General features: G+C 44.1%; 2 protein-coding genes across 3 annotated transcripts in view; one reads left to right on the top strand and one right to left on the bottom strand.

Annotated features, from left to right (window-relative positions):
• Nucleotides 1–20,995, top strand: part of SRSF5 (serine and arginine rich splicing factor 5) — a 95,019-nt gene extending 74,024 nt beyond the window's left edge. The window contains exons 1-8 of one of the 2 annotated variants that reach the window (XM_075282844.1): nucleotides 16,805–16,901; nucleotides 17,685–17,839; nucleotides 17,995–18,065; nucleotides 18,155–18,265; nucleotides 18,380–18,446; nucleotides 19,429–19,502; nucleotides 19,618–19,728; nucleotides 20,373–20,995. In XM_075282844.1, coding sequence (XP_075138945.1) covers nucleotides 17,714–17,839; nucleotides 17,995–18,065; nucleotides 18,155–18,265; nucleotides 18,380–18,446; nucleotides 19,429–19,502; nucleotides 19,618–19,728; nucleotides 20,373–20,640 — 828 coding nt within the window. In that variant the 5' untranslated portion in view covers nucleotides 16,805–16,901; nucleotides 17,685–17,713 and the 3' untranslated portion in view covers nucleotides 20,641–20,995. Of the gene's footprint in view, nucleotides 1–16,804; nucleotides 16,902–17,684; nucleotides 17,840–17,994; nucleotides 18,066–18,154; nucleotides 18,266–18,379; nucleotides 18,447–19,428; nucleotides 19,503–19,617; nucleotides 19,729–20,372 lie in introns of those variants that run through there. The other variant, XM_075282845.1, reaches the window with a different exon arrangement.
• Nucleotides 2,333–11,014, bottom strand: GPX2 (glutathione peroxidase 2). The gene is made up of 2 exons (XM_075280886.1): nucleotides 10,790–11,014; nucleotides 2,333–2,727 (listed from the first exon to the last, which is right to left on the bottom strand). Exons 1-2 carry the CDS (start codon nucleotides 11,012–11,014, stop codon nucleotides 2,377–2,379), a joined length of 576 nt encoding a protein of 191 aa, XP_075136987.1. The 3' UTR covers nucleotides 2,333–2,376.
• Nucleotides 20,996–25,830: the final 4,835 nt, after the last annotated feature.

Genomic DNA, 25,830 nt, shown 5'->3' with positions numbered 1-25,830 from the left:
TGTATGCACAGTGCACAGATTAAAAAAAACCTCAGATGGTGCAATGAACCTGCCCACGGTCATCCGCATTATAATTTAGTTCCTGAAGTGCTAGATAAGTTTAGTTGACTCTAAAATGGTCTTATGTAGGTTTTCCATTTGCAAACTTCTGAACTGCTATTTACATGTTGTTTCCTTGTTCCTCAATAGGCCATACTTTCATACAGTCAGAATTTTTACACGTCTCATAACCAGTCTGTCCAGTTTTGTGTGATCGGGACATGCAGAGGTGGAATTTTATAAAGAAAATCCCCAGCACATGTTGATACCTTTGTTTATTCAACTGTTATATGTAAATGTCCTGGGCATAGGGACACCAGCGAAGACCACCATAGTAGAGCTGCTGGAGTGGTCAGGATTACACAAGTGAATATTCTTTTCTATTCTTTCTTTAGGATTTAGAATTTTATATATGTATATCCTTACAACCTTTTTAATAGGAACTGAATATGCAACTGTATAGACCGTTGTGTATGTATGTGGTGCACGGAGGTACAGTATGGCTCAATAGATTCCCATCATGATGTATTGCATATTAAACAACCAGATTGCAGAGAAATGACATTTAATAGCTTTATTTAATACAACAGTATTCAGACACAGCCCTGATACAGCACTCTTGTACTCTTCCATAGCGTTTAAAAGAATACAGTCATCTAGTACAAGCCTAACATCTGAACACTAGTTGCATTTTAGAACTAAGATTATACAATGGAGGTTTCTTTCAATTTACCTTCCAGCCTGATGCAATATTCATGAATCATGAAGTGTGCCAAACACAGGTCATTGTGGAAGCAGTCTCTGCCTTCGTGAGCAGCAAGCATATGAGTTACTGCATCCCTGGAACTCACTGATAATACTCAGTGGGCAAAATCATTTGCTTTGCCTGATATTGAGATGGCAATTAGTATATTGACCATGTAATCTAACATATATCAATGAGTATTTGTAATGAACATACTAAGTAGGCAAGGATCAGACCCAAACAGCATTGCTGCCTCTAGTAGCTGATTCTAAGGATAGGTCATCAGTATGTGATCTGTGGGAATCTGACACTGGATCCCCCACAGATCATATGTTGCCTTGGGTGCCAGAAGCTGCTAGTGGAGGGTGATCAGGTGCAGGAGAAGCAGCACAGAATCCTCATCCACTGCACAGCGAAGGTAATGGGGAACTGCAGCGAGGCTCCTGGTATGCGATTGGGAGCAGCACATCTGCTTGCAGTTTCCATCACACGGAGGCAGTTCAAATGGACCTTCAGAGATAACATATTGATGTGGATGATATTGGACAGGTCATCACTATGAAAAATCAATTTGGGCTAAGACCCCACGGGGCATCCCGCAGCAAATAAAACACGGCAGCAACGCATTATGGTTCTTCCTGCAGCACTTTGGACAGAAAGTTCGCAGAGGTTTCCTCTGTGGGCTTTCTGTTTCAATTATACCTATGGGAAAACCACAGGTATAATTGACTTGCTGCAATTTCCAAAACTGTGCTGGTTTTGGAAATCCCAGCGTGTTCGCATCGTCGTTTTTACCACAAAGTGGGCATGGGAATCGCTAGAATCCCATCCACTTTGCCCTGACTGTATAATGCTGCGATTATTTCCGCTGCGTTTCCACCGCAGGGAAATTGCGACGTTTGCGCCCTGTGGGGCCCCGGCCTAAAAGGGTTAAAATATTGATGAGCTATTCTTTGAAAATGTTATTAATATTAGATCGGTGGAGGTCCAACACCCAGTCCACCACAATCAGCTGTGTAAAAAGGCTGCAGCATGCATACAAGCGCTGCAGCCCCTTTACTTGTCACCATCCATAGTGCCATACATTGTATAGCAGCTGTGTTTTGTATTACAGCTCAGCCCCCTTTTGCTAGAAAGGGCCTGAGATGCAATCAGGCCATGTGACTTATTCAGAAAGCTCAGAATATAGATATAGTGCAGAAGCTAGAGCTGGCCATACACGTTATAATGTTGGTCAAATGCTCATTTGAGTCACAGCTTTTCTGCTCGGCTGAGCGTGCGTGTGTTCTTAAGGTGGAAGGAGAGTAACTTGCTTCCAGACACCTCTGGGGACAACCCCATTCATATTAGATGGACTAACATGGATTAATAATGTGCATGGCCAGCCTAAATTTACAATCCATCCATGAGGGTAGACTTCTCCCAAATCTTGCTTATCACTAATGCTATCCACTCAGGGAGTGCAGTAGTTAATGCCATATGTGATACTGCCATTTGATATTGCCATATGTGATACTTTTACAGTTCACGCCTACATGCACTTCTGAATGATGTGGCAATTGTTCTTGATGCTGATATATCTGTTTATGACATTATTTGGCAAGCTTTAGGAGTCTCTGGATATCAGGTTCTATGTTGATCGTTGGGAAGCTTTTACTGTAGCGCTTGAAGGGTTCTCCTTCTGGGCCAATGAGAAACTTTTCAAAGTTCCAGGACAGGTCAGATCTGTGTACAGGGCTCCATACGATATATCTGGGGTCAGTGATCAGGCTGGCTGGTTCATCATCTGGAGAAGGGAGTTTGTCCTTCAAGTAAGCAAACACTGGATGAATGCTTTTTCCATTCACTTCACATTTTTGGAATACGGTAAAAGCAGGTTCAAAGCCGTTACCAGGTCTGACATATTTCAGGCAATTACGGATCTCTTCATTCTTACAGTTTTCCTAAAATAAGAAATGAAAATTAAAACGATAGCTAAGAAAAAAAAATAGTACATTTCACATTAATATACTGACATGATCATTGGCGTAATGGGGTAAACCAAGACCTATAATAGTGACTAGAGATGAGCGAGTACTGTTCAGATCAGCTGATCCGAACAGCACGCTCGCATAGAAATGAATGGACGTAGCCGGCATGCGGGGGGGTTAAGCGGCCGGCCGACGTCAAAGCGGAAATACCAGGTGCACCCATTCATTTCTATGGAGCGTACTGTTCGGATTGGCTGATCCAAACAGTACTCGCTCATCTCTAATAGTGACCAATCTCTTGGATAGGTGATTCCTTTGGGATTATGCTTGGTTCACATCTGCATTGGTATTCCACATGGGATCCCCCAAACGGAATACCAAACGCAATTGCAAGCGCTGTGAAGTAAAAAAAAAATGGCACTGCAAGCGGTGTGCCAATGAAAGCACATGGACTCCATAGACTATAATGGGGTCCGTGTGCTTGCCACGCGCTGCCCGCACAAATCATGCAGACAGGAAAGTATATTGTGAACTACTTTCCTATCTGCATGATCCCTGTGGAGATCTGGCGGCAAGTACACGGACCCCATTACAGTGGGGTCCGTGTGATTTCACTGGCACACCGCTTGCAGTTGCGTTTGGTATTCCATTCAGGGGGGTCTTCATGCGGACTTCCCCGGACGGAATACGAACGTTGATGTGAACAAGGCCTTAGTAGGGATCTAACACCCAGTCCTGGACAAAACAGCTGAGCATAGCGTATGGAGCTGGAAGTAGATGGCTCCATACTGTGCAGTGACCAGGCTGTAATATCGCAACTGAGCTCTCATCCAAATGGATGGGAGTGGAGCTGTAACAGCATGGCTTGCCACTGCGCAGTGGATGAGACCATCTGTTTCTGGCTTCTTGCACGGTATGGAGAACATCTGAGGCCTCATTCACATCTGCGTTGGTATTCCGTCCGGGGTGGTCCGCATGCTGACCCCCCAAACAGAATACCGAATGCAACTGCAAGCGGTGTGCCAGTGAAAGCACATGGACCCCATAGACTATAATGGGGTCCATGTTCCTGCCGCCAGATCTCCACATGATTCCTGTCTGCATGATTCGTGCGGGCAGCACTCAGCAAGAACACAGACCGCATTATAGTCTATGAGGTCCGTGTGCTTTTCCTGCACAGAGCTTGCAATTGCGTTTGGTATTCCGTTCGGGGGGTCCCCATGCGGACTCCCCCTGATGGAATATCAACGCAGATGTGAACCAAGCATCGTTGCTAGTGCTGATTGTCAGACCCTCACTTATCTCAAATTAATGACATGGCCCAAGATCCTCTTTAAGGCTTTTTTAGGGTGAAGGCACATTGTGGTCACAGCAACTACATGTTTTCAAAACTATGCCCACCCGCAGTGGCTCAATTGTCATACGATTTTGTGAGTAAAATGGATCTATCGCCTGCGACATGGTGCAAACTTTGGTCCACTGTGAGCAAGCTGGACTTTGGCCACCCGCGGTTGCCGTCACCCTAACACAAGCTGTGGAATAAAGATCACTTGTTTCGGATCATTTCTCTATACAAACAAGCTCTGGATCAGCCGACTACTGAGAAAACGTTCATTTTGATCACATTGTTAATATGGGCAAAATAACTGCTTGTTGGTCGGCAGCACAACCACTCATGTTAAAATGAGATGTACTGCTGACAACAATGTCCGACTATGAATGGAGGGTTTCAATGAACCCCTACCGATGACTGCGCTATGGAACCGCACTATGAGATTAACCCTAGTGTGTCCGAGATACGGAATTTAAAACGTGAGCCATGTTGCAGAAAAGACTGATGATGACAATCTCTGTACGTGACTGCAGGATATGCTGGCAATTCTGAGGCAACAAAAGATTAAAAAATGTGCATTGTTTCGAATTGAATAGTTTTACCCAAAAAATCAAATGCCAATTGGCCACAATGACTGAGTGAGGTTTCAGCAGCGTGCGGCAGCGGAGCATTCATTCTTACCGTTAGTCCTTGTTACCTTCTATTACAAAAAGGTTAACTTATTGTAAAAATAACTTTGATTCAGATGATAAGGACAATAGATTGTGAAGTATAACAGCACATACAGACAGATTTCTATAGATAACAGAGTTTTACCTAGTTCCTATATTTAAATACAGACGGAGAAACCATAGAAACCGTATTCCCATGGTAACCTTATAGAAAATGGCACATGATTGAGGTTGTTTTTTATGTTATTATGCTTGGCAGGTCTCCAGTCTCTTTAGTGTACAGAGGAATGGAGATCTTTAGATACAGTATATTAGGACCTATTGCACCTCGTTCACATCAGCGTTTGGATTCCATCAGCGGGAGTCCGCATGAGGACCCCCAAAACGGAATACCAAACGCACTGGTGCAGTAAAAGCACATGGACCCCATAGACTATAATGGGGTCCGTGTGTTTGCCGCCAGATCTCCGCAGGGATCATGCGGACAGGAAACTAGTTCACCATATACTTCCCTGTCCGCATGATTCATGCGGGCAGCGCGCAGCAAGCACACAAACCCCATTATAGTCTATGGGGTCCGTGTGTTTTCACAGCACAACGCTTGCAATTGCGTTTGTATTTAGTTCGGGGGAAGGTCCTCATGCGGACTTCCCCGGACAGAATCCAAACACTGATGTGAATGAGGCTTAAACAGGTTCGGCCATATTCATACCTCCCAACTTTTGAAGAACCGAAAGAGGGGCAATGCGCGCCGCAGCAAGTTTAGCCCCGCCCACTTTTGTGTTGACTCCACCCACTCGTTAATTTTTCATGTGCCCGCACACAGTATAATCCTCCTACAGTCACCCATAAATTATATGTCCCCCCTCTATCTCTCCCCCAGTTTCATATACACCCTTCATCTGCCCCCAGTTTCATGTCCCTCTTCCATCTCTGCCCCCAGATTCATGTCCCTCTTCCATCTCTGCCCCCAGATTCATGTCCTCTCCATCTCTGCCCCCAGATTCATGTCCCTCTTCCATCTCTGCCCCCAGATTCATGTCCCTCTTCCATCTCTGCCCCCAGATTCATGTCCTCTCCATCTCTGCCCCCAGATTCATGTCCCACATCTCTGCCCCCAGATTCATGTCCCTCCATCTCTGCCCCCAGATTCATGTCCCCCATCTCTGCCCCCAGATTCATGTCCCCCATCTCTGCCCTCAGATTCATGTCCTCTCCATCTCTGCCCTCAGATTCATGTCCCCTCCATCTCTGCCCCCAGATTCATGTCCTCTCCATCTCTGCCCCCAGATTCATGTCCTCCATCTCTGCCCCCAGATTCATGTCCTCCATCTCTGCCCCCAGATTCATGTCCCCCATCTCTGCCCTCAGATTCATGTCCTCTCCATCTCTGCCCTCAGATTCATGTCCCCTCCATCTCTGCCCCCAGATTCATGTCCCCACATCTCTGCCCCCAGTTTCATGTCCACTCCATCTCTGCCCCCAGATTCATGTCCCCACATCTCTGCCCCCAGATTCATGTCCCTCCATCTCTGCCCCCAGATTCATGTCCCCACATCTCTGCCCCCAGTTTCATGTCCCTCCATCTCTGCCCCCAGATTAATGTCCCCTCCATCTCTGCCCCCAGATTCATGTCCCCACATCTCTGCCCCCAGATTCATGTCCCTCCATCTCTGCCCCCAGATTCATGTCCCCACATCTCTGCCCCCAGATTCATGTCCTCTCCATCTCTGCCCCCAGATTCATGTCCTCTCCATCTCTGCCCCCAGATTCATGTCCTCTCCATCTCTGCCCCCAGATTCATGTCCCCCATCTCTGCCCCCAGATTCATGTCCCCCATCTCTGCCCTCAGATTCATGTCCTCTCCATCTCTGCCCTCAGATTCATGTCCCCTCCATCTCTGCCCCCAGATTCATGTCCCCACATCTCTGCCCCCAGTTTCATGTCCACTCCATCTCTGCCCTCAGATTCATGTCCCCTCCATCTCTGCCCCCAGATTCATGTCCCCACATCTCTGCCCCCAGTTTCATGTCCACTCCATCTCTGCCCCCAGATTCATGTCCCCACATCTCTGCCCCCAGATTCATGTCCCTCCATCTCTGCCCCCAGATTCATGTCCCCACATCTCTGCCCCCAGTTTCATGTCCCTCCATCTCTGCCCCCAGATTCATGTCCTCTCCATCTCTGCCCCCAGTGTCATGCCGTCCTCTCCATCTCTGCCCCCAGATTCACGTTCCACCTCCACATTAAACTTACCTTCTCCTCCGCTCCCTCGCCGCTCTCTGCCCGCCTCTCTCGCTGACACATGCGGCTGAAGGAAGGAGCTGACACAGGTCAGCTCCTCGCTACGCCGCTGCCCGCCTCTCTCCCTGACACGTGCGGCTGAAGCTGCTCGCGTGCTCGCTTTGCCGCTGCGTCTCTCTCTCGCTGACACATGCGGCTGAAGCGAGGAGCTGACCTGTGTCAGCTCCTCGCTTCGCTGCTGCCGCCGGCTCCTGGCTTGTACATCGCGTCTACAAGCCAGGAGCCGGCGGCAGCAGCGAAGCGAGGAGCTGACACAGATCAGCTCCTCGCTTCAGCCGCATGTGTCAGCGAGAGAGATAGAGACGCAGTGGCAAAGCGAGCACGCGAGCAGCTTCAGCCGCATGTGTCAGGGAGAGAGGCGGGCAGCGGCGAAGCGAGGAGCTGACCTGTGTCAGCTCCTTGCTTCAGCCGCATATGTGTTCAACTCAGATCTGCGTCCTCTGGACGCAGGTCTGAGTTGAAATCAGGACATACCTCCCTCCAACCGGGACCGCGGGACATATCACCCAAATCGGGACTGTCCCGCGGAAATCGGGACGGTTGGGAGGTATGCCATATTTAATAATGAAGGTCTATCCTTAGGACAGTTGATCAAGCTCAGATCAGTGGGAGTCTGACACCCAATGATCAGCTGCTGTGGCTACTGGGTGTGCACAGTAAACAGAGCAGAAAACAGACAGCTCTGTATGCGGTGTAGTAGACTGCTGAGTGGTAATAGTATGGCCCAGCCACTACAGTGTACTGTGCTGTCCACTTCCAGCTCTGTGCCAGTCTGACAGCCACAGCACCCTACTGATCTGATATTGATTACGTATCCTAAGGAAAAGTCCATCAAGTCTTGAACAACCCCTTTAGGTTGGGCCACCATGTTGTGGAAGTGCAAGTGTAAATGCTGTGGCAGAAACCACAGAGTTTTACAATACCTGCACAGTGCGATATCCACACTTTGCAGAAAAATATCCACAGCGGAAATGCAGCGTTTTCAAAAAACGTTGCTATTTTTGTATCACAGGACGTCAATTATACCTGCGGAAACTCTGCCGTTTTCCTTATAGGTATAACTGGGACAGAAAATATGCAGAGAAAACTCTGCAGACTTTCTGTGAAAAATGCTGCAGAAAAAAATACAATGCGTTTCCACCGTGATCTTTTCTGCAGCGTTTTTCTGCGTGGCCGTCTACGCAGGCCTTAGGTGGGTTTCATAGTAAGATTTTGTTTTTTTGTTTCAAGCATGGACTCAGTTTTATTGATGGATCCAACAGTTACAACAGGTCCACTATATTTGTTTCCATTCATATATTATTTTGCTGGGTGAAATAACATCTGTATTTTTCCTATCCAGTTAAAAAAACTGACAGAAGTGCAAATATTAAAAGCACATGCACTTTTGGATTGCATTTCTTTTATTGAAGTCTATTTAGCGCATCAGTTTTTTGTTAAAGAGGTTGTCCCACCTCTCCCAGGTCCTCCGTTTCCAATGGTGGCTTCTGTTTGCAGGTCCTGGCTGACGTCAGCAGATGGCGATCTGTTTGTGTGCAGTGACCATTGCAGTCGACCCCAGGCCTCAGCAGTGACCTTTTCCGATATGGCATGTGAGTGATGGGGCTCAGCAGTGTTCTATCTGTCCCCATTTACTCACACAAAAATCAAAAATTGGTGCAGAAAAAAAAAAAAGCCACACCAAGTGATGATCACAGTTGGTCTCTCTATCCTGTTTATGCCACATATTCCACTATTCTATCATTAAAATCACATTTTTTCTCAATCACACATAGGAATAACCTTAAGAAAGACTATTCTTCTCCTACCTTTAGATGTCTTCTCCGTGCCACCGGTAGAAATCCCGGTTTTCGTCTGTTTGCAAATAAATTCTCTCGCAGCACTGTGGGCGTCCCTAATGCTGCGAGAGAACTCTCCAGCGCCACTTCCATCTTCTTCAGGAACGGCCTTTCTGAGCGTCTTCTTCCGGAGCTGGGTTCAAACTTCTATGCATGCGCAGTCGGCTCTTTCATCGGGCCTTGGGCAAAGCCGAATGCGCATGCCCACAAGAAAATGGCCACTTACACCAGCTTACTGTGTAAGCAGCCACAAGAAAATGGCTGCTTACACAGCTTACTGTGTAAACAGCCATTTTTCTTGTGGCTGCTGGCATACGCAGTCTGCTCTGCCCGAGGCCTAGAAAATTGAATCCCAGGATGGAAGAAGACACAGGGAGAGGACGTTCCAGAAGAAGATAGAGGTGTCATTGGAGATTTCTTTTGCAGCACTGGGGACGCCCCCAGTGCTGTTCCAGCGCTGGGGACCGCCCCCAGTGCTGCGAAAGAACTCTTTTGCATACAGACGAAAACTGGGATTTCTACTGAACGGCGGCACGGAGAAGACATCTAAAGGTAGGAGAAGAATAGCCTTTCTTAAGGCTATTCCTACGTGTGATCGAGAAAAAAAATGCGATTTTAATGATAGAATCCCTTTAAAGGTATTTCTTTTTTGACCAACCTTTACTTCTATCTGCTTAAGTCATAATATAACATTTATGATTTAAACTGTTTCTTGTTTTATTGTTATCACTTACTAAATTCACCTTGAGGTTTCACATAGGTTACTATAACATTCATTTTCTTATATACCCACTTTGGACTTTTTGGGGTATCTTCATGTATATTCTGTGGTCAGTTATTATACCACCTACTTTGTAGTTTATATATTTGTTACTGAATATGATATGATTTATTATTGATGAATACGTATCGGGATTTTTCAGTTTAATATGTCTGTATTCTCTATTGTAATAGTTTGGGGCAGGTTTAAGAAGACTGGTGTTTTTTCAATACCAGTCTTCATATCCACTGCACCAATGGAGGGTACGGCTGATTCCTTCACTGGTGAAAATTACCATACATCTTAAGGGGTCAGCAGGTCTGCCATGTTCCTTGCCTACCCCCTTTGAACGAGGTGGCGAGGGTGATGCAAAAATAAAGAAAACTGGTGTACAAAGCCTTCCCCGTGTCTGATGTGGAATATTATATAATAATAATAATACATTTTATTTATATAGCGCCAAATATAGCGCTGTACAATTTGTAGGGTTCAAAATTAATAATATAATACAAATAATAATAATATAAATAATATTTGTAAAATATTGTTGGTGCTCTTTTTTTATTGCTTTTATTCCCTTTGTGTCAGTAATTGCTAGTTTGCTGTTAGGTATATGCTCACAACATTAGTTACCCATTGGGTCCCACTATATCAAAAGGTGTACCTTCCGATGTACATTACTTTGCTATGTCTCTTTGTATAGGAAAGCGCAGGCGATTGTAAAAACATGATTCTCATGTCTACCAGCAGAACAGCGGCCAAAGGACACCATTTTTACCTATGTCAGGTGACTGGGGAGCCCATGGATACATAAACTTATACTTTTGTAACTTCATGTGTACTGAGTCTTACTTTTCCAATTTGTATATCTTCTTGGTACCAGTAATAGATCTACCCTGCAGACATACAGTATATCATTCACATAGGTCAAACATAATTGCATTTCTATAAATTGATTCTTATTATGTAGCCATAATATAAGACACTTAGTCTCAGGTCCAATCAGGTATCCATGGCAATAGTCTGACCAAATGGGAACGTTCTGCGTATGACTACAGTATCTCTATGCACGACGCCTGGCGAATGATGTAACAGCATGAAACACATAGATATTTAGAGAGTCACTTACTTGGTAGCCAAACTGATTGCAAGGAAATCCCAGCACCACGAGCCGACGTGGATACTTGTTTTGCAGCTCATTTAGCTGGGTGTAATCCCTGACGGTGGTATCTCAAAGGGAAGCAACATTTTCTATTAAAACCACCCTTCCCCTAAAAACATTGAAGTCTACCTTCTCCCCATCAAGGTTTGTAGCATGCAAGTCATAGAAGGATTTAGCTATGAATGAAGCCATGGTTCCTACAGTAAACCTGGCAAGGACTCTGTACGGACGACGTCCGGTCCCAGGCCTTTTATTTGAAGATCATGTGACCAGTTGTTGGTGATGTGTATCTGGAAGGTATATGTTGCAGAAAGAGGATATGTGAGTGTTACTGATACTGCCGGCGTGTTTGAAAAATAAAGCCATTGTGGCTGTGCAGTCTATGACTGCTCTTCATAAAAGATGCAAAGGCTCGGGTAGTGGTTTTGTGTTCACTTGGAAGGTTGTGTCTGGTTAGCACATGATATTGCAATGTTGTATCTGACGACTTCTGCAAATGAAATTCAATATGTTAATGTTTTCAAATCCACGCTGGTTAGACTCAAATATTAAACGTAGAAGTAGTTTGCTGAGAGTAAATTGCTAATATCTCCCCACAACTGGTGAAGGTAGGCTAAATAATAATCCCAACAGTTCCTGTCCCCATTTGGGATCGCAATCTAAATTCCAAATTAAGGCTGAGGCCCCATGTCATGGAAACACAGCTTTTTATGTTGCAGTTTTTGCTACAAAATGAATGGGAAATATATAAGAAGTACTTAGATGCCTCCATTCCGCTTAATCCACTCCTGGTTTTGTCTCAAAAAAGCTGCAAAATCTGCAACAAAAAAGCTGCGTTTCCGTAACGTGGGGCCTCAGCCTAAAGGGGTTCCATGACTTGATACTGACTTTAGGATGGGTCATTTATATCAGATCAATGGTGTCCAATGCCCAGAACCCCCACCAATTAACTGTCACAGCTAGCAGGTCTTCTGAGTGCCAGTCAGAAGCCGATAGATCTGTACACTGTGTAGTGGCCATGCCATGGCATTGTGCAGCTTGCATCAAAGTCTTGAAATCCATTTTAACCTATCAGTATTCCACGTAATTGTTGCACTTGGTTGAATTCTAACTGAAAACCCCAGAACTACAAAGTGATAGTACTAGCCATTGCCTTACTGTACATGATCATTATTACTACTTCAACTAAGTTTATATCACAGAATCTAATAAAACATTCCACAATGCAAAATGACATCAGAACCGAAGTCTAATACACCCATTTATAATGTAATGCAGCAGAACAATGGAAATTGGGTTACCTATGTCAACATACCCTTACACAAAACCTGTGCAACATATGTAACTTCCCACTGAATTCAAAGAAAAAGAACTGGGTGGTTGCTTAGACAATACAAGGACCTCTGTTATGGAGCCCCATCAATATGAACATTACTGAGAACACTCAGCTGAGAATAAACTGACCACACAATAGCCATGTTTCTACTGCAAAGCACCGAATCAGCTCAATTTGCTTTATCTTGACTCAACTTGGTTCAGGTACCCTGTGGTTTGTTTTCCACTATATTATTTACTTTACCTAGCTGGTTGTCATCTAAGTGACTGCATAGTCATTGTCTCAGCATAGACATTATCCAACCACAGTTAATCTGCCCATTATGATTAATGTAGATTGATAAAAGAATTGGCAGCTGTGCTAGGAAAGAGCCGTTGCACTTTGTCTCCTGTTGTCATGGTCAGCCTTGGAAGCCTTCAATGAAAGCAAAGAAAAGCATGGTGTTTCCTAGAGCTGCTGCCATTTTGTAACAGTGGTTGGACTCATGCTAATCCTACTAGGATATACTACCTAGTAGAGATAAGCGAGTACTGTTTGGATCAGCCAATCCGAACAGCACGCACCATAGAAATGAACGGGTGCACCTGGTATTTCCGCTTTGACGCCGGCCGGCTGCTCATTTCTATGCGAGCGTGCTGTTCAGATCGGCTGATCCGAACAGTACTCGCTCATCTCTACTACCTAGGTCTTTGCTATGAACAACTGTCTGCTTGCTGATGACATCATTGCATTGGTTACATGAGGAATTGCTAGATTCACAATGTATATCGCTTAGCTTATAAAGCCATAGTGCAGCCTCTGTGAGTGGCAGAACATGATCTGGGCCTGGCCTGAAATTGATCAATGCCCAGTGAGGAAAGATTGCCACTGTGAGCCAAAGGAATACTTGCCTATCCATTTCCTATCTGACATTGCAGTTCTCCTAACTGTATACCCTATATACTCAAGCCAAAGTGACTAGTATTAAACTTTTCCTGCCACAGCCATTTTTTGTTTTTTACTTCCTGCCATCCAGAAGTCATCATTTATTTAATTTTTGCAGAGCAAATTGTACCTTGTATTGGTACCATTTAATATTCCATACAATGTATTAGGAAGCTGGAAACGAATTCAGAATGGGATGTGATTATAAAAAACTGCATAGGTGCCATTTCTTATGGGTTTTATTCATATGGCATTTACAGCGCAGTATAACTGACCTGTTACCTATATTCTGCAAGTTAGTGCAGTCACAGCGATACCAAATGTCTATAGTTTATGGCAGTGTGGCCATTTTTCCCTATTATGATGTTTACTGTAGCAGATAAACATTTCCACACGCTTAAAGCTACAGGCATACACGTGTTTGGCCGCAGCTTATTACTCAGTCTCTACTTACAGCATGGCCATGTAGAGTCTAGCACTCATGTGTATTACAGGGTAGGGAATAACCTCTCGCTCACTTCTGTGTTTGGTAATCCGTTCAGGGAGTCTGCATGGGGAACCTCCGAACGGAATACCAAACGCATTGGCAAGCGGTGTGCAGTGAAAACACATGGACCCTATAGACTATAATGGGGTTCATGTGCTCTCCACGTGCTGCTCGCACAAATCATGCAGACATGAAAGTAGATCACAAAGTACTTTTCTGTCTTCATGTTCCGTGCGGACACCACGCAGAGAGCACACGGACCCCATTATAGTCTATGGGGTCCGTGTGCTTTCACTGCACACCGCTTGCCTCAGCTTCCTGTTTGCACACACACATAGGCGATAATAGCAGGGACGAGTGCTGCTGGGAACTTCCTGTGCTGGCTGGAGGCTCATTAGCATATGAACAAAAACGGACTTATTCAGAAACCACTGAGGCAATTTACATACTAAAGGTAGGTGTGGAATAGACTTTCTAAAGGCTATGCAAGGATGTGATTAGTTAAAAATGACTTTTCCCAATGATAGAGCCCCTTTAAGAGACCACTGCAAAATTTTCAGTTTCTCTGATTTTTCTCTCTATTGGTATATTTTTGAGTGAAATGTACATTATTATTTTTTTATTATATAAACTACTGACAACAATTCAAAGCAAAAAATGTTGTATTTGTTTGCAGCAAATGAGAAGTCATCAAAATAATAAAAAAGAAGCCGCGCTGTCAGACCTCAAATAATGCAAAGAAAACAAGTTCATATTCATTTAGAAACAACAGTCCTAATGTTTTATCTCAGGAAGAGTTCAGAAATCAATATTTGCTGGGATAACCATGATTTTTAATCCCAGCTTTCATGCATCTTGCATTTCACACTGCTTTTGGGTGACCTTATGCCACTCCTGGCACAAAAATGTAAGCAGTTCTTCTTTGTTTGATGGCTTGTGGCTATCCATCTTCTTCTTGATTACATTCCAGAGGTTTTAAATGGGGTTCAGGTCTGGAGATTGGGATGGCCATGAGAGGGTCTTGATGTGGTGCTCCTTCATCCACACATTGATTGACATAGCTGTGTGCATAGCACATTGTCCTGCTGGAAAAACCAGTCCTAAGTATGTACAATAAACAAGCTGATTACATTAGTAAGACCAGTCCTATTGTATGTAAAGAGTTCTTTTTAAGCATAGGATTGAGTGACTCCCCATTGTCAGTGATATAAAAGAATTGTTTGCATCTCAGTGACCATTCTTTACATGTGGACAAACATATTATAATAGGCTCACAGGTCCAATCCACATTCATAGCACAGCAAACTCAATCTAAAATTTACCAAACCAAACAGAGCAAAATCAGACTTGTAATAATAATGTCAGGAAGGCAGAGAAACTATAGAGCAATATATAACGTGTTTTGTAGCCCCTTTTGATCTATATTTGTTAGAAACATCTGGTTTATAATTCATTGGTTAGTGTCTTTAATTCGCTCAAAAGCACATTGTTATTCTGTTCAATGTGATACCTGAAACTGATACTAGCAATGTAGCCTCTAATGAGAAGAGTCAGAATTAGTTCTGTAAGGAAATAAAGCTTTTACACGTCCGCCGGCCGGCATGCGCAGTCGGCTCTACCAGTGTCTCGATGGCAAAGCCGACTGCGCAGGCGTCAGAGCTAATGAAGAAGGAAGACGACAGAGAAGGGAAGGATGCAGCTGAAGAATAAGGCGTCGCTGGAGCCTGTTCTCGGGCAGCAGTGGGGACGCCCCCATCGCCATTTGAGCGCTGCGGCCCGCCCTCATTGCTGCGGAGAACTCATTAACATACCAGTAAAAAACGGTATTTCTAAGGAACGGAGACCTCATCTAAAGGTAAGAGACAAATAGCCTTTCAAAAGGCTATTCTGACATCAAAACAGCGTTTTAGTGGTAGAATCCCTTTATTATAAGGGATTCTACCATTCTACCAATTAAAAAGTGTCTATTTTTACAAGAAAAACATTTAACACTAGGTTCACACAAGCGTTCGGCTTTCTGTTCCCCAAGCGGACCCAAAAAACGGAAACCTAATCTGCTTAAAAAGCAGTTACCGCGGACCCCATAGACTATAATGCAGCCTGCTGCGTTTTCTGTACGAAAAACGTGGAGATAAGTCCTGTAGGACCCTTGATCCGTGTGCTGCCCAGGCCTCCGCAGCCCCATTCATTCAATAAATAGGAGTGGCGGAAGCATGGCCACAAAACTGGACAGGAATAGGACCTGTACTGAATTTTGTAGCCCGAACTGTTACCCCGCACACTGATCCGTGTAATACACCGTCATGTGAGTGGAGTGATAGGAATAAATGGGTCAGCACACTGTACTCATAGATGGTTGTCTGTGAGGGGTCTTAGCTGTGTATATTACACAGAGGGATGGGAGCGGGCTCTCGAATGGCTGCAACATATTCCACAGACAGATACTATGTACTAAATATACAAAATAAAAGGTATCTGATATACATAAGCAGACGGAGACAACCCCCCCCCCACACACACACTATTGTGGCCTCCATTGGGGCAATGAAGCCTTATGGATGCATTTGTCCTATACACTAAAAGGGGAAGTGACCACTCCATAGACGGCTGACTACATGGAGCCCTAGTTTATGGCATGTGAGGTAACACAAAGGACTATAACATTGTACTTAGCAATGGCCTGGTGTGTACAGTAAGTCACTGCAGCCACACCTCATAGAAGCCATGTTCCTTTACGGAGTCTTCCTGGTTTGTTTTTCCCCAAACTTGTGAACAAAGGCCAAGACTATTAATGGTGCTATAAATAAATTATGTCTATGAGGGTCGTCAGTTCCCCCCACACGACAACAGGAAGGCAGTGGGGGAAACGCCTTATCGCCTTTATTATCAGGCATTGCCCCCCAAATGACACCCTGAACTCCGCAGTGTATATGTGTTATTAGGCTCAGCACAGTCCACGACCTGCTAATACGTGCTCTCCTATGAGCCTGGCCATTCACCGATCAGTTACATTAAATTAACAAAATGACACAGGATTTTCTCGGCCGCCATTTTGCGACACAGACACCACTGCAGTAGTTCAGCCATCTGCGACGCTCTCAACCAATCAGCTGGCTCCTTCCCAGGCCACGCCCGAGCAGCCACCATTTTCTGTAAAGTAGGACAGGGAGCGGGCGTGGTGTGACGCTATGGTCTTCTCCAAACAACGAGTAGCGGGGAGTCACGTGGTACAAAACACGCCTCCTTCTCTTGTTACGCCCCGCCTACGTACATTTTGTTCCACTGCAGAGAGCGAGGTGCGTCATTCGAGAAGTGTGCTGCGGTGCCAGTAGGTAAGGTGGGGGCGGTGCTGGGAGAGGCGGCGGCTGTGCTGGGTTATGCTGCGGTTCTTTGCTTTACCAGCTTCGTTTTATTTCTGCCGAGTATTTTTTTAGTATTTTGGGGGTTTTTTGCCGCTTTTCTTGCACCTGTGGTGCGGAGGTGACGGTGTAGGACGCAGGGATACGGGCTAGGTTACTGTATGGTGTAGGGAAGGGATGGATGTTAGATTTGTAGAGTCGTCCTGGTCGTTTTCTGTGTTTCTGGGAAGGTAGATGTAGTATTAGGCGCTAGTCAGCCATGAGTGTAGGGAAGCCCCGCCCTCCGGCCAGGCTGCAGGCGCCATCTTGGAGACTAGCACGATGCTGCAAGGTTTCTATAGAAAATCCCTGGGTAACTGGTATAGCTATGCGTATCTGCTATGTATGTGACTAGATAGATAATTGATAGATGGATTTGTACTAATATATATGTATATTACATTACATACACTATTATAATCTTCAGCCGGTAGATAAACATTCTGTAGAGAGTTGTTGGTTTGTTTGTTTTTTTGTTATTGCCACTGCACAATTTTCCCCCAATTCCTTTTAATTTCTAAGGGATTGTCTTGCCAGTGACCTTGTTCAAGATCAACCTACCCAATTCTGCAGATGGGGAGGGAGGGGGTGTTTAGGGGAGGGAGGAGCACTCAAAGCTGGGCTGTATCAGTGCCATCTAGTGGCTGCTAGGTGTCATTGCTGCTTGTTGACCTGTAGATGTCGTCAGTGCTAACAATACAACTTCTGGCTTTGCAGGTTTTTGTTAAAATCCAAAATACATCAACATGAGTGGCTGCAGAGTCTTCATCGGGCGACTGAACCCGACTGCCAGGGAGAAAGACGTCGAAAGATTCTTTAAGGGGTATGGAAGAATCCGAGATATCGACCTAAAACGTGGATTTGGATTTGTGGTAAGTTAATAACTAATTATATAATTTTTTTTTTTTTAACCCTCAAACTTGCAATCTATAAGGTGAAATTGACTATATTTATGCGACCTTTTCCAACTATAAATGGTATCTCATGTCCTAGGTTTTAATGCATGTTGTATATTTCTGAATTTCAGGAGTTTGAAGACCCAAGAGATGCCGATGATGCCGTTTATGAGCTCGATGGGAAAGAACTGTGTAGTGAAAGGTAGATGCATTTTCATCTTGTTTTATTCTTTTTGGAGTTTGTTTAATGTAAGATGTTATTGTAAATCAGCTTTTTAATTTCCCTTTCAGAGTTACTATTGAGCATGCTCGCCTGCGCTCCAGAGGTGGTGGCGGCCGAGGAATGGGGAGGGGAAGATACTCTGATCGTTTTAGTAGTCGTCGTCCACGCAATGATAGAAGGTATGATACTTTTGATAGTTTTAATGTTAATAAAAAATAATAATGACCATAGAGTGAGTCAGCAGAGTGAAGACTGGCTATGCACGTGGTAACTTTTTATGCATTTTCTTTTAGTGCTCCTCCAATAAGGACTGAAAACCGTCTCATTGTAGAGAACTTGTCCTCCCGTGTCAGCTGGCAGGTTTGTTAACTAAGTTTATATGGGGTACAAAAGAATGCTTGCCAGTGTACGCTTAGGTACACTTTTTAATGGAAATTGCAATTTGTTAAAACTGGGATTTGGGGTATCTTTTTTTTATTTTGTTTTTATTGTTTAACCTAATTTTAACCAAATATTAAACCCTTTATTTGCCAGCCTATCTGTGTCTCGTTGGCCTTGTGACGAGGAGCGCCAGTTGGTTATCGCTCTGTGTTGGTCACTTTTGGTTGGGCCGGGTTGAATTTACCAGTGAGCTCCTACAGTGCCTGTTGGCTACCTAGATCCGGTGCTGGTCTAGACATAGCGGAGCACTTCCTTAAGTGCCAGGTTGCAGCGACCCCCTGAGAGTTATCGAAATCTGGTCCTTAAGTTGAGAGATGTTCTGCTGTAAAGATTCCGAATAGAAGGTCGTGGTCGCAGAGTTGAAAGATACGCAATTAGGTGGTCGTTGGAATCCTGGTCGCAATAAAGTCCATGGTAACACCACAAGAATAGAAAATGATGGCCATCGTCCATAGTCTTCTTATAGGGAGGGTCGTACGATATTAAAGCTTCGATCAATTGGTTAGCCCTCAAGTGGGTGTGAAGAGCCAGTCGGGCTTGTCTCGTGACGGTTCCTCCAGTCGCTTAATGCAGTTTGCTGGTTGACTCTAGCCTAGGGATTTGTTATTAAAGGTAAAGTAACTTATATTTTTAATGACATCACGGGCACCAAATAAATGGCTTCTATTACATACTAATTTTTAGTATATTTTATTATAATTTAACATCTTTCTACTTAAGCTAGTTTTTCTACTTCAGAAGACATTTCACTTATTTTGTGCCCTATTGTAGTTTTTGCTATTCTAAATCTCAGAGTGGTAAAAGTACAATGTCAGCTTCTTGGTCTAACACTGTAAATTTTTTTCAGTGTTTATCTCATTGCCGTCTGCCTTTGTTCTAATTAAAATCAATCTTGTATTAGGATTTGAAAGACTTCATGAGACAAGCTGGTGAAGTTACCTTTGCTGATGCGCACAGACCAAAACTAAATGAAGGGTAAGTGGGGGTATAATGCGATCATCCCCCCCCCCTCCTCATCCTCCTTCTTTCCTTATGACACTACAGATGTGAATGTTGGATGGCCTTTAACCAAGAATCTTCCTTTTCACAGGGTTGTTGAGTTTGCATCTTACAGTGATCTAAAAAATGCTATTGATAAACTGTCTGGAAAGGAGATCAATGGAAGGAAAATCAGATTGATTGAAGGAAACAAAAGGCACAGGTTAGTAGACTTATTATTTTTTTGAATATATATATATAATTTAAACTGACAAATTGGGTTGTCCCATTTTTAACTTTAAAGAATAAACTTAAAAGGGTTCTCCCATGAAAGTAAAGTCTGTAGGACCTCTGCAGCCAGGCTGAGTGTGGGCAGCACATGTGGCAGCCAGTGGTCCCAAACTACTTATATGGAACAACCCTTATCTAGTCTAATAGATCCCTGAAAATCAATGCCAAAATGGCCATGGAGTAGAGATTATGTTGTGTGTCTGGTCAATCAGTGTTATGTACACAAGACTACTGCTGTATTTACGTCCTGGGCATTGACACATGGCTTAGTTCATCCCGCTTGTCTCCTAAAAGTCATTTCAGCCATGTTAATTCCTGCATACTACCACTTTATTGGCTCTGACATGATTGTTGGGTTCGGAAAGGGAGCAAGTGTGTGTGTGGGGGGGATAACTCCAAGATGAAGGCATTTTTGGATTAGGTCTTTGCTGTAACTTCAGGTAAAGCCAAGAGTGGACTCTGCAAGAAGCACAAATACTTTCATCATTGTTTAGTAAACCACTGTGGTTTAAACTGCAGAAAAATCTGCGCCTAAAGTAAAAACTCGAGAGCTGACGTTCTTGTTTTGTTTTATAGCAGGTCAAGAAGCAGGTCCCGTTCCCGCAGCAGGAGCTCATCCCGCTCTCGCAGCCGTTCCCGATCCAGGAGCAGGAAGTCCTACAGCCGCTCTCGTAGCCGTAGCCGCACTCCCCGCAGTAACCGTAGCAAATCCAGATCTGCAAGTAGGTCTCCTGTTCAAGAAAAATCACAAAAAGCTGCCTCTAGAAGCCCGTCAAAGTCCCCAGCATCTGCAGATCGTCAGAGGTCTCGGTCGAGATCTCGGTCTGTTGATAGCAGAAACTGAGCACTTATATTTTTTTTTATCTTTTATTACATCTTCCCTTGAATTTTTTTTTTTTTTGTGAAATGTAAATGTACTTGCTATATCTTGGTAAGTATTGAATGAGAGAGCAGGACAATAGAAATGCAGACTTTTTACTAATGTGGACCACTGCACCCTAGACTCGACCTGCCTTTTGATAAACATCACCTGCTTGTCTAAACTGTACAGTTTGTGTAAATGTATCTTTTCCTATGTATTGGCATGAGATTAGTCTCCTGCTTACCGCTGTATATAGCTGTACTGTCTATGCCAATTACCCAGCTTACTTTGTTTCATTTGTGAAATATGCTGTTGAAATAAAAAAAAATCTTAAAGACTCAGTCTTTGTGTATATTAAGTATCATGGCTAACAATGGAGCATTCGAAGCTGTGACCTGAAAGGAGTATAACCCTGAATCGCCTAGTTCTGAACAGAAGCCGCGAGTCTGCTGTCCTTGTGTAACCAAAATCTGATGTGTGAAAGTTCATGGACCCCCCCCCCCCCTTCCCCTTTTATGGTACACAGAAAATAGTTAAATTGTAGATGACATCTAGAGTCCATAATCTGTAATATTTTTCTCTTCAAGAAAGGCATCCAGGCCCTCTTTGACCTTGCCCAATGAATCCACAGTCACCACTTCCTGGGGCAGAGAGTTCCAGAGCCTCACTGTTTGTGAAGAATCCCCTTCTGTGTTTCCGGTGAAACTTTCTCTCCTCCAGATGTAGAGGATGTCCTCTTATAACTGGCCTAGGAGTAAAAAGATCCTTAAGTTCTTTGTATTGTCCCTTCATGTATTTGTACATTGTTATTAGATCTCCCCGTAGATGTCTTTTCTCTAAACTGAATAACCCCAAGTTTGTTAATCTATCGTTGTACTCCAATCCACCCATTCCCCTAATCATTTTGGTTGCCCGTCTGCACTTTTTCAAGTTCACGTATGTTTTCCAGGATGTAATTAGGAAACCAATGCCTCTGCTTGCTGCCCTCTAGGGTATCATAGCAATAGGCTTGTTCTGATTTGGCTAAATCTTGCATCATAGCAATAGGCTTGTTTGAAAAAGTCGTGCATGATTTTTAAGGGGGCTGTCCCTAGAGGGCATCATGCCGAGGCATTGTTTTCCTAATACATCCTGGAAAACAGATTTGCATATTTCCCAGTGAAGCGAAAATGGCTTTGTAAGTCTCCAAATTTGTTCTCTCCTTATAGTGATATGATCCCCAGAACCTATTAAAAACTGATAACTCTTGGCCATGAAAAAATGGATGCAAAATGGCCATTAAAGACTTGTATGCCTATATTTAACAGCCGTTAAGGTGTTAGAAGCGCAGCAATCAAGTAGTCCTTGATATTCACATTGATGCAGCTAGCTGGTATTGCCAAGCTTGCCAGCATAAGCACAGAGCCAGTGGCCAACCATGGGTAGGTGTGGTTGCATTGTCATTATTGTAGTTGCACATTAGTTTTAGCTTCGTTGAGCGCTGCATACACAGTTATGGAAGCTGCCATGATGCAGCTCCCTGCTTGCCTAGAGGACGCCACAGTTTTTACCGCAGTGTTTCTGCTGTGTCATTTGCGCTACAAGGGCCTTGGCCTTAAAAAGGGGCTGTGGAATATGATGGCGCTATATAAGTAAGAAAAATATCGCATATGATAGTCATAACTAGGACCTGGCCTTTGATGCTCTTGTGAACTGTTGTCACTGCTGGATAGAAATGTGGCTTCTACATTTGTGCATGGAGGGCCACCGTTTATAATCTTGCAAATCCATGATGTTAGGGATTTGTCGTTTGGTGCAGTACAGAAAAATTCCCACACCGGACATGATGGCACAAAGATGTCACTATCAGCAGTTCTGGAAACATGTCTACCAGTCCATCCGCCACCACAACATGTGCTTACTTGAGGTATGCCCGTTGTAGTTTCTTTGATGTGACCATGTGTCAACTTGGCTTATCCCTGTTGCCAACACCTTTTTCTCCTGTATGCCCCTACCAGCATGGATACCCATACCCCAATTCTTGCCAGTACTGCCGCCACCAACAACAGTCAAGTCCTCCACCTCAGCCTCCTTTACATCAGAAGACCAATTGTTTTCATCTTTCTGAACAGAAACAAGAAGACTAGGACGTATATTTTTCTCTGCAGCTGTATCTTGTCTCTTTGTGGCAAGGAAGGTAGTATACAAGGATCAACGGCAGTGAAGACAGGGTTGATGGAGCAGAAAAGCCAAAATTAAGTGTTGGAAGAGGAGGAGGAACACACTAAACCTTGTTAGCAATTAACCGTGTCACTGTCAAATGTAATATCCTGCTGTGACTGATCCACTGGAATCACTACCAAGGCCAAAAGTAGTGCCACGACTGATACCCGCATTCTTATTGCTAGTGGCAGTGGCACAGGGGTTTCCTCCCTCTATTATTACACCATCTCCATGGTCTGCCTTATATTTTTCCAGACATTTTACTGCTTTTATTTTATTCTGATTTGTGTGGTAATTTTGATAATAAAACCAGCTGTCAATACCACAAGAAATAATTAAGGGCAGGTTCACACCTGAGCCCGGTCTCCGCTTTCAGGTTTCCGTGTGAGAAATTATGACAAGACATAATAAACTGCACTACTGCGCTATGGTAAATCTGTAAGGAATGGGGCTTACAAGTGGCAAATATTTAACTGCACTACTGCCATATGGTAAATTCGTTAATAAACGCTGCTTAAAAGTGGCAAAACCACAGAAAATAATACCACTTACCAATACCACTGCTGTATGGAAAAAGTGTCATTGTATTCAGCATACAGCTGTCAGAAGCAACAACAGAGGAAAAATGCAAAAAATAAAAATGGCAGACTATATAAAAAAAGAGTCCAGTTTGATTATAGAATTGTCACTTCTTTTACACAGAGTCTGTATATTGTAATTAATGCAGTTTATCTAATCTATCCACAATTTCTGTAGTAATATAAGGTTTCTTGATGTTTGCTCTGTTCCTGCTGGTTGAGGTCTTACTTCTGCTGCTTCTGCCATCTTCCCCTAAAATTGCACTTCTCTAGATATTATGTCGTGGCTATGACATCATTAGTGACCTTCTCACCAACAGCCCATCAATAATTGGTGGATATTTTTGCTGGCTTTCTTGAAACACATCCAAAAATATTTTGCCAGAAACCGTAATTTTTGGAAATGTTTGGCGGAATACGTTCGGCTACAAAGCAGTCTCTATCTTCAACCTGCAGCAAAAGTCCTGAAATTTCTCCATTTGTAAACAATTTTCTTAAAGGGGTATCTATCAGCAAAATTATGCTGATAGAGCCCCACATATGCATGAATAGCCTTTAAAAAGAGCATTCAGGCATTGCTAATGTTATATTAAACTACTACCCCCCACCCCCGTTTTAAAATAATACCCTGAAAAAGAATGATAATCATACCGTATCGTGCACGCTGGGCGGACATGCACGGTCCAATGTCATCTTTAGCCACGCCTACATCTTCTTTCTTCTTGCAGTCCTCGGGTCTCGTCTTCCTCGTCTTCTTCTTCCGGCGTCGTTGCTTGTAATCCCGCGCCGCTGCATTAGCAGGGGAACTGAGCATACTGAGCATGCTCAGTTCCCCTGCTACTGTCCCCCTGATACTCCTGGGGTCCCATCTTCCTCATCTTCATTCCCGTGCCAGCGCAGTAGCAGGGGAACTGAGCATACTCAGTTCCCCTGCTACTGCGCCGGCTCGGGATTCCAAGCAAAGACGCCGGAAGAAAAAGACAAGGAAGACGGGACCCGAGGACATCTCTGAAAGAAGATGTAGGCGTTGCTAAAGATGACGACGGACTGCATGCCCGCCCAGCGTGCACGATACGGTATGATTATCATATTCTTTCTTAGGGTATTATTTTAAAATAGGGTGGGGGGGGGGTAGTAGTTTAATATAACATTTACGGTGCCTGAATAGCCTTTTTAAAGGCTATTCACGCATATGTGGGGCTCTATCAGCATCATTTTGCTGATAGAGCCCCTTTAATCGTTGGTTTATATACATTCAGGTTTAATACTAAAGGTACACGCCAAGCGCCATTATAACACATTGGTGCTTATTGGTGGTCTTTTACACAAGCCAATGCAAAGAACATTGAGAAGGAACAATCGCTGCTGCAATTGTTTTTCCCACCTTCAGGTTTTTGATTAACAACATACCCTGGTATACAGTGTTCTCAATGATCGTGTATCTTTTATTCAGCCAACAAATAACCATTCGGGAGGCCACTTAAATGGGCCTATGAACAATTGCTCCCTATAATGGGCCAGATAATAGGGCCATGGAAGGGTAGACACACAATGGCTTTAGTAGCACACTGGGATGACTGCTAGTCTTTATCCTTTGTTGTCTGATATTTTTTGTTATCTATTTGCTTTATTAGGTTACTGCACAGCCAGAATAAAGTACCATGCTAAAATCAATAAATGGTTCACTTTGTGACGTGGGGCTGTCATCAATGCATGTGTCTTATCACAAGGATCCTATCTATAATGCTTGTTAATGTGAATGTAAGACTTTTCCTAAATACATTGCTTCAGCAAAACTGCTTTGTTTGTCCACTATCTCACTTTATTCATTTTTTTTCACATCCCTCGACTTATCTGGTCATAAGTCAAGTGATGTATCTGCTGCTCTGAGGAAGGAGGGACTATGTGCACGGGAGCGAGCCTGGAAGGGGGGGGGTAGTTTACCCTTTGGGGGGGAAGAGGCCGCCAATACAGACCCGGCATCCGCTGTAATAGAGAGGCAGATGCCGGGGACGGTTAGACGCCAGCACAGATGCCTGCAACATCGCTATGCTCCCGCCCTGCATGAAGCCAGCAGCGGCAGGAGCGATGCTGCTATTCCGGGGAGGGCGGAGGAGCGGAATAACAGCATCGCTTCTGCTGCTGGCTTCATGCAATTCATTGTTGACACAGCCCTTGACTTATCTGCTCAAAAGTCAAGTGATGTATCTGCTGCTCTCAGGGGGGAGGGAGGAGGGGCTAAGTGCAGGGAGCGAGCCTGTGTTTCTAGCTATTCCTATGTCTGCACCACGTGACCTACCTCCCTGCTATCAGATAGAGGAGAGGAGCTGCTTTCATTTCTGAACTCGTCTTCTGTTCTCCCAGTTATCAGACTAGCTAATTCAATTGTGTT

Source organism: Leptodactylus fuscus, chromosome 7 (assembly GCF_031893055.1).
Source record: "Leptodactylus fuscus isolate aLepFus1 chromosome 7, aLepFus1.hap2, whole genome shotgun sequence".
Lineage (NCBI taxonomy): Eukaryota > Metazoa > Chordata > Amphibia > Anura > Leptodactylidae > Leptodactylus > Leptodactylus fuscus.
The sequence above is the reverse complement of the archived record's forward strand: the minus strand, read 5'-3'. Positions and strand labels throughout refer to the sequence as shown.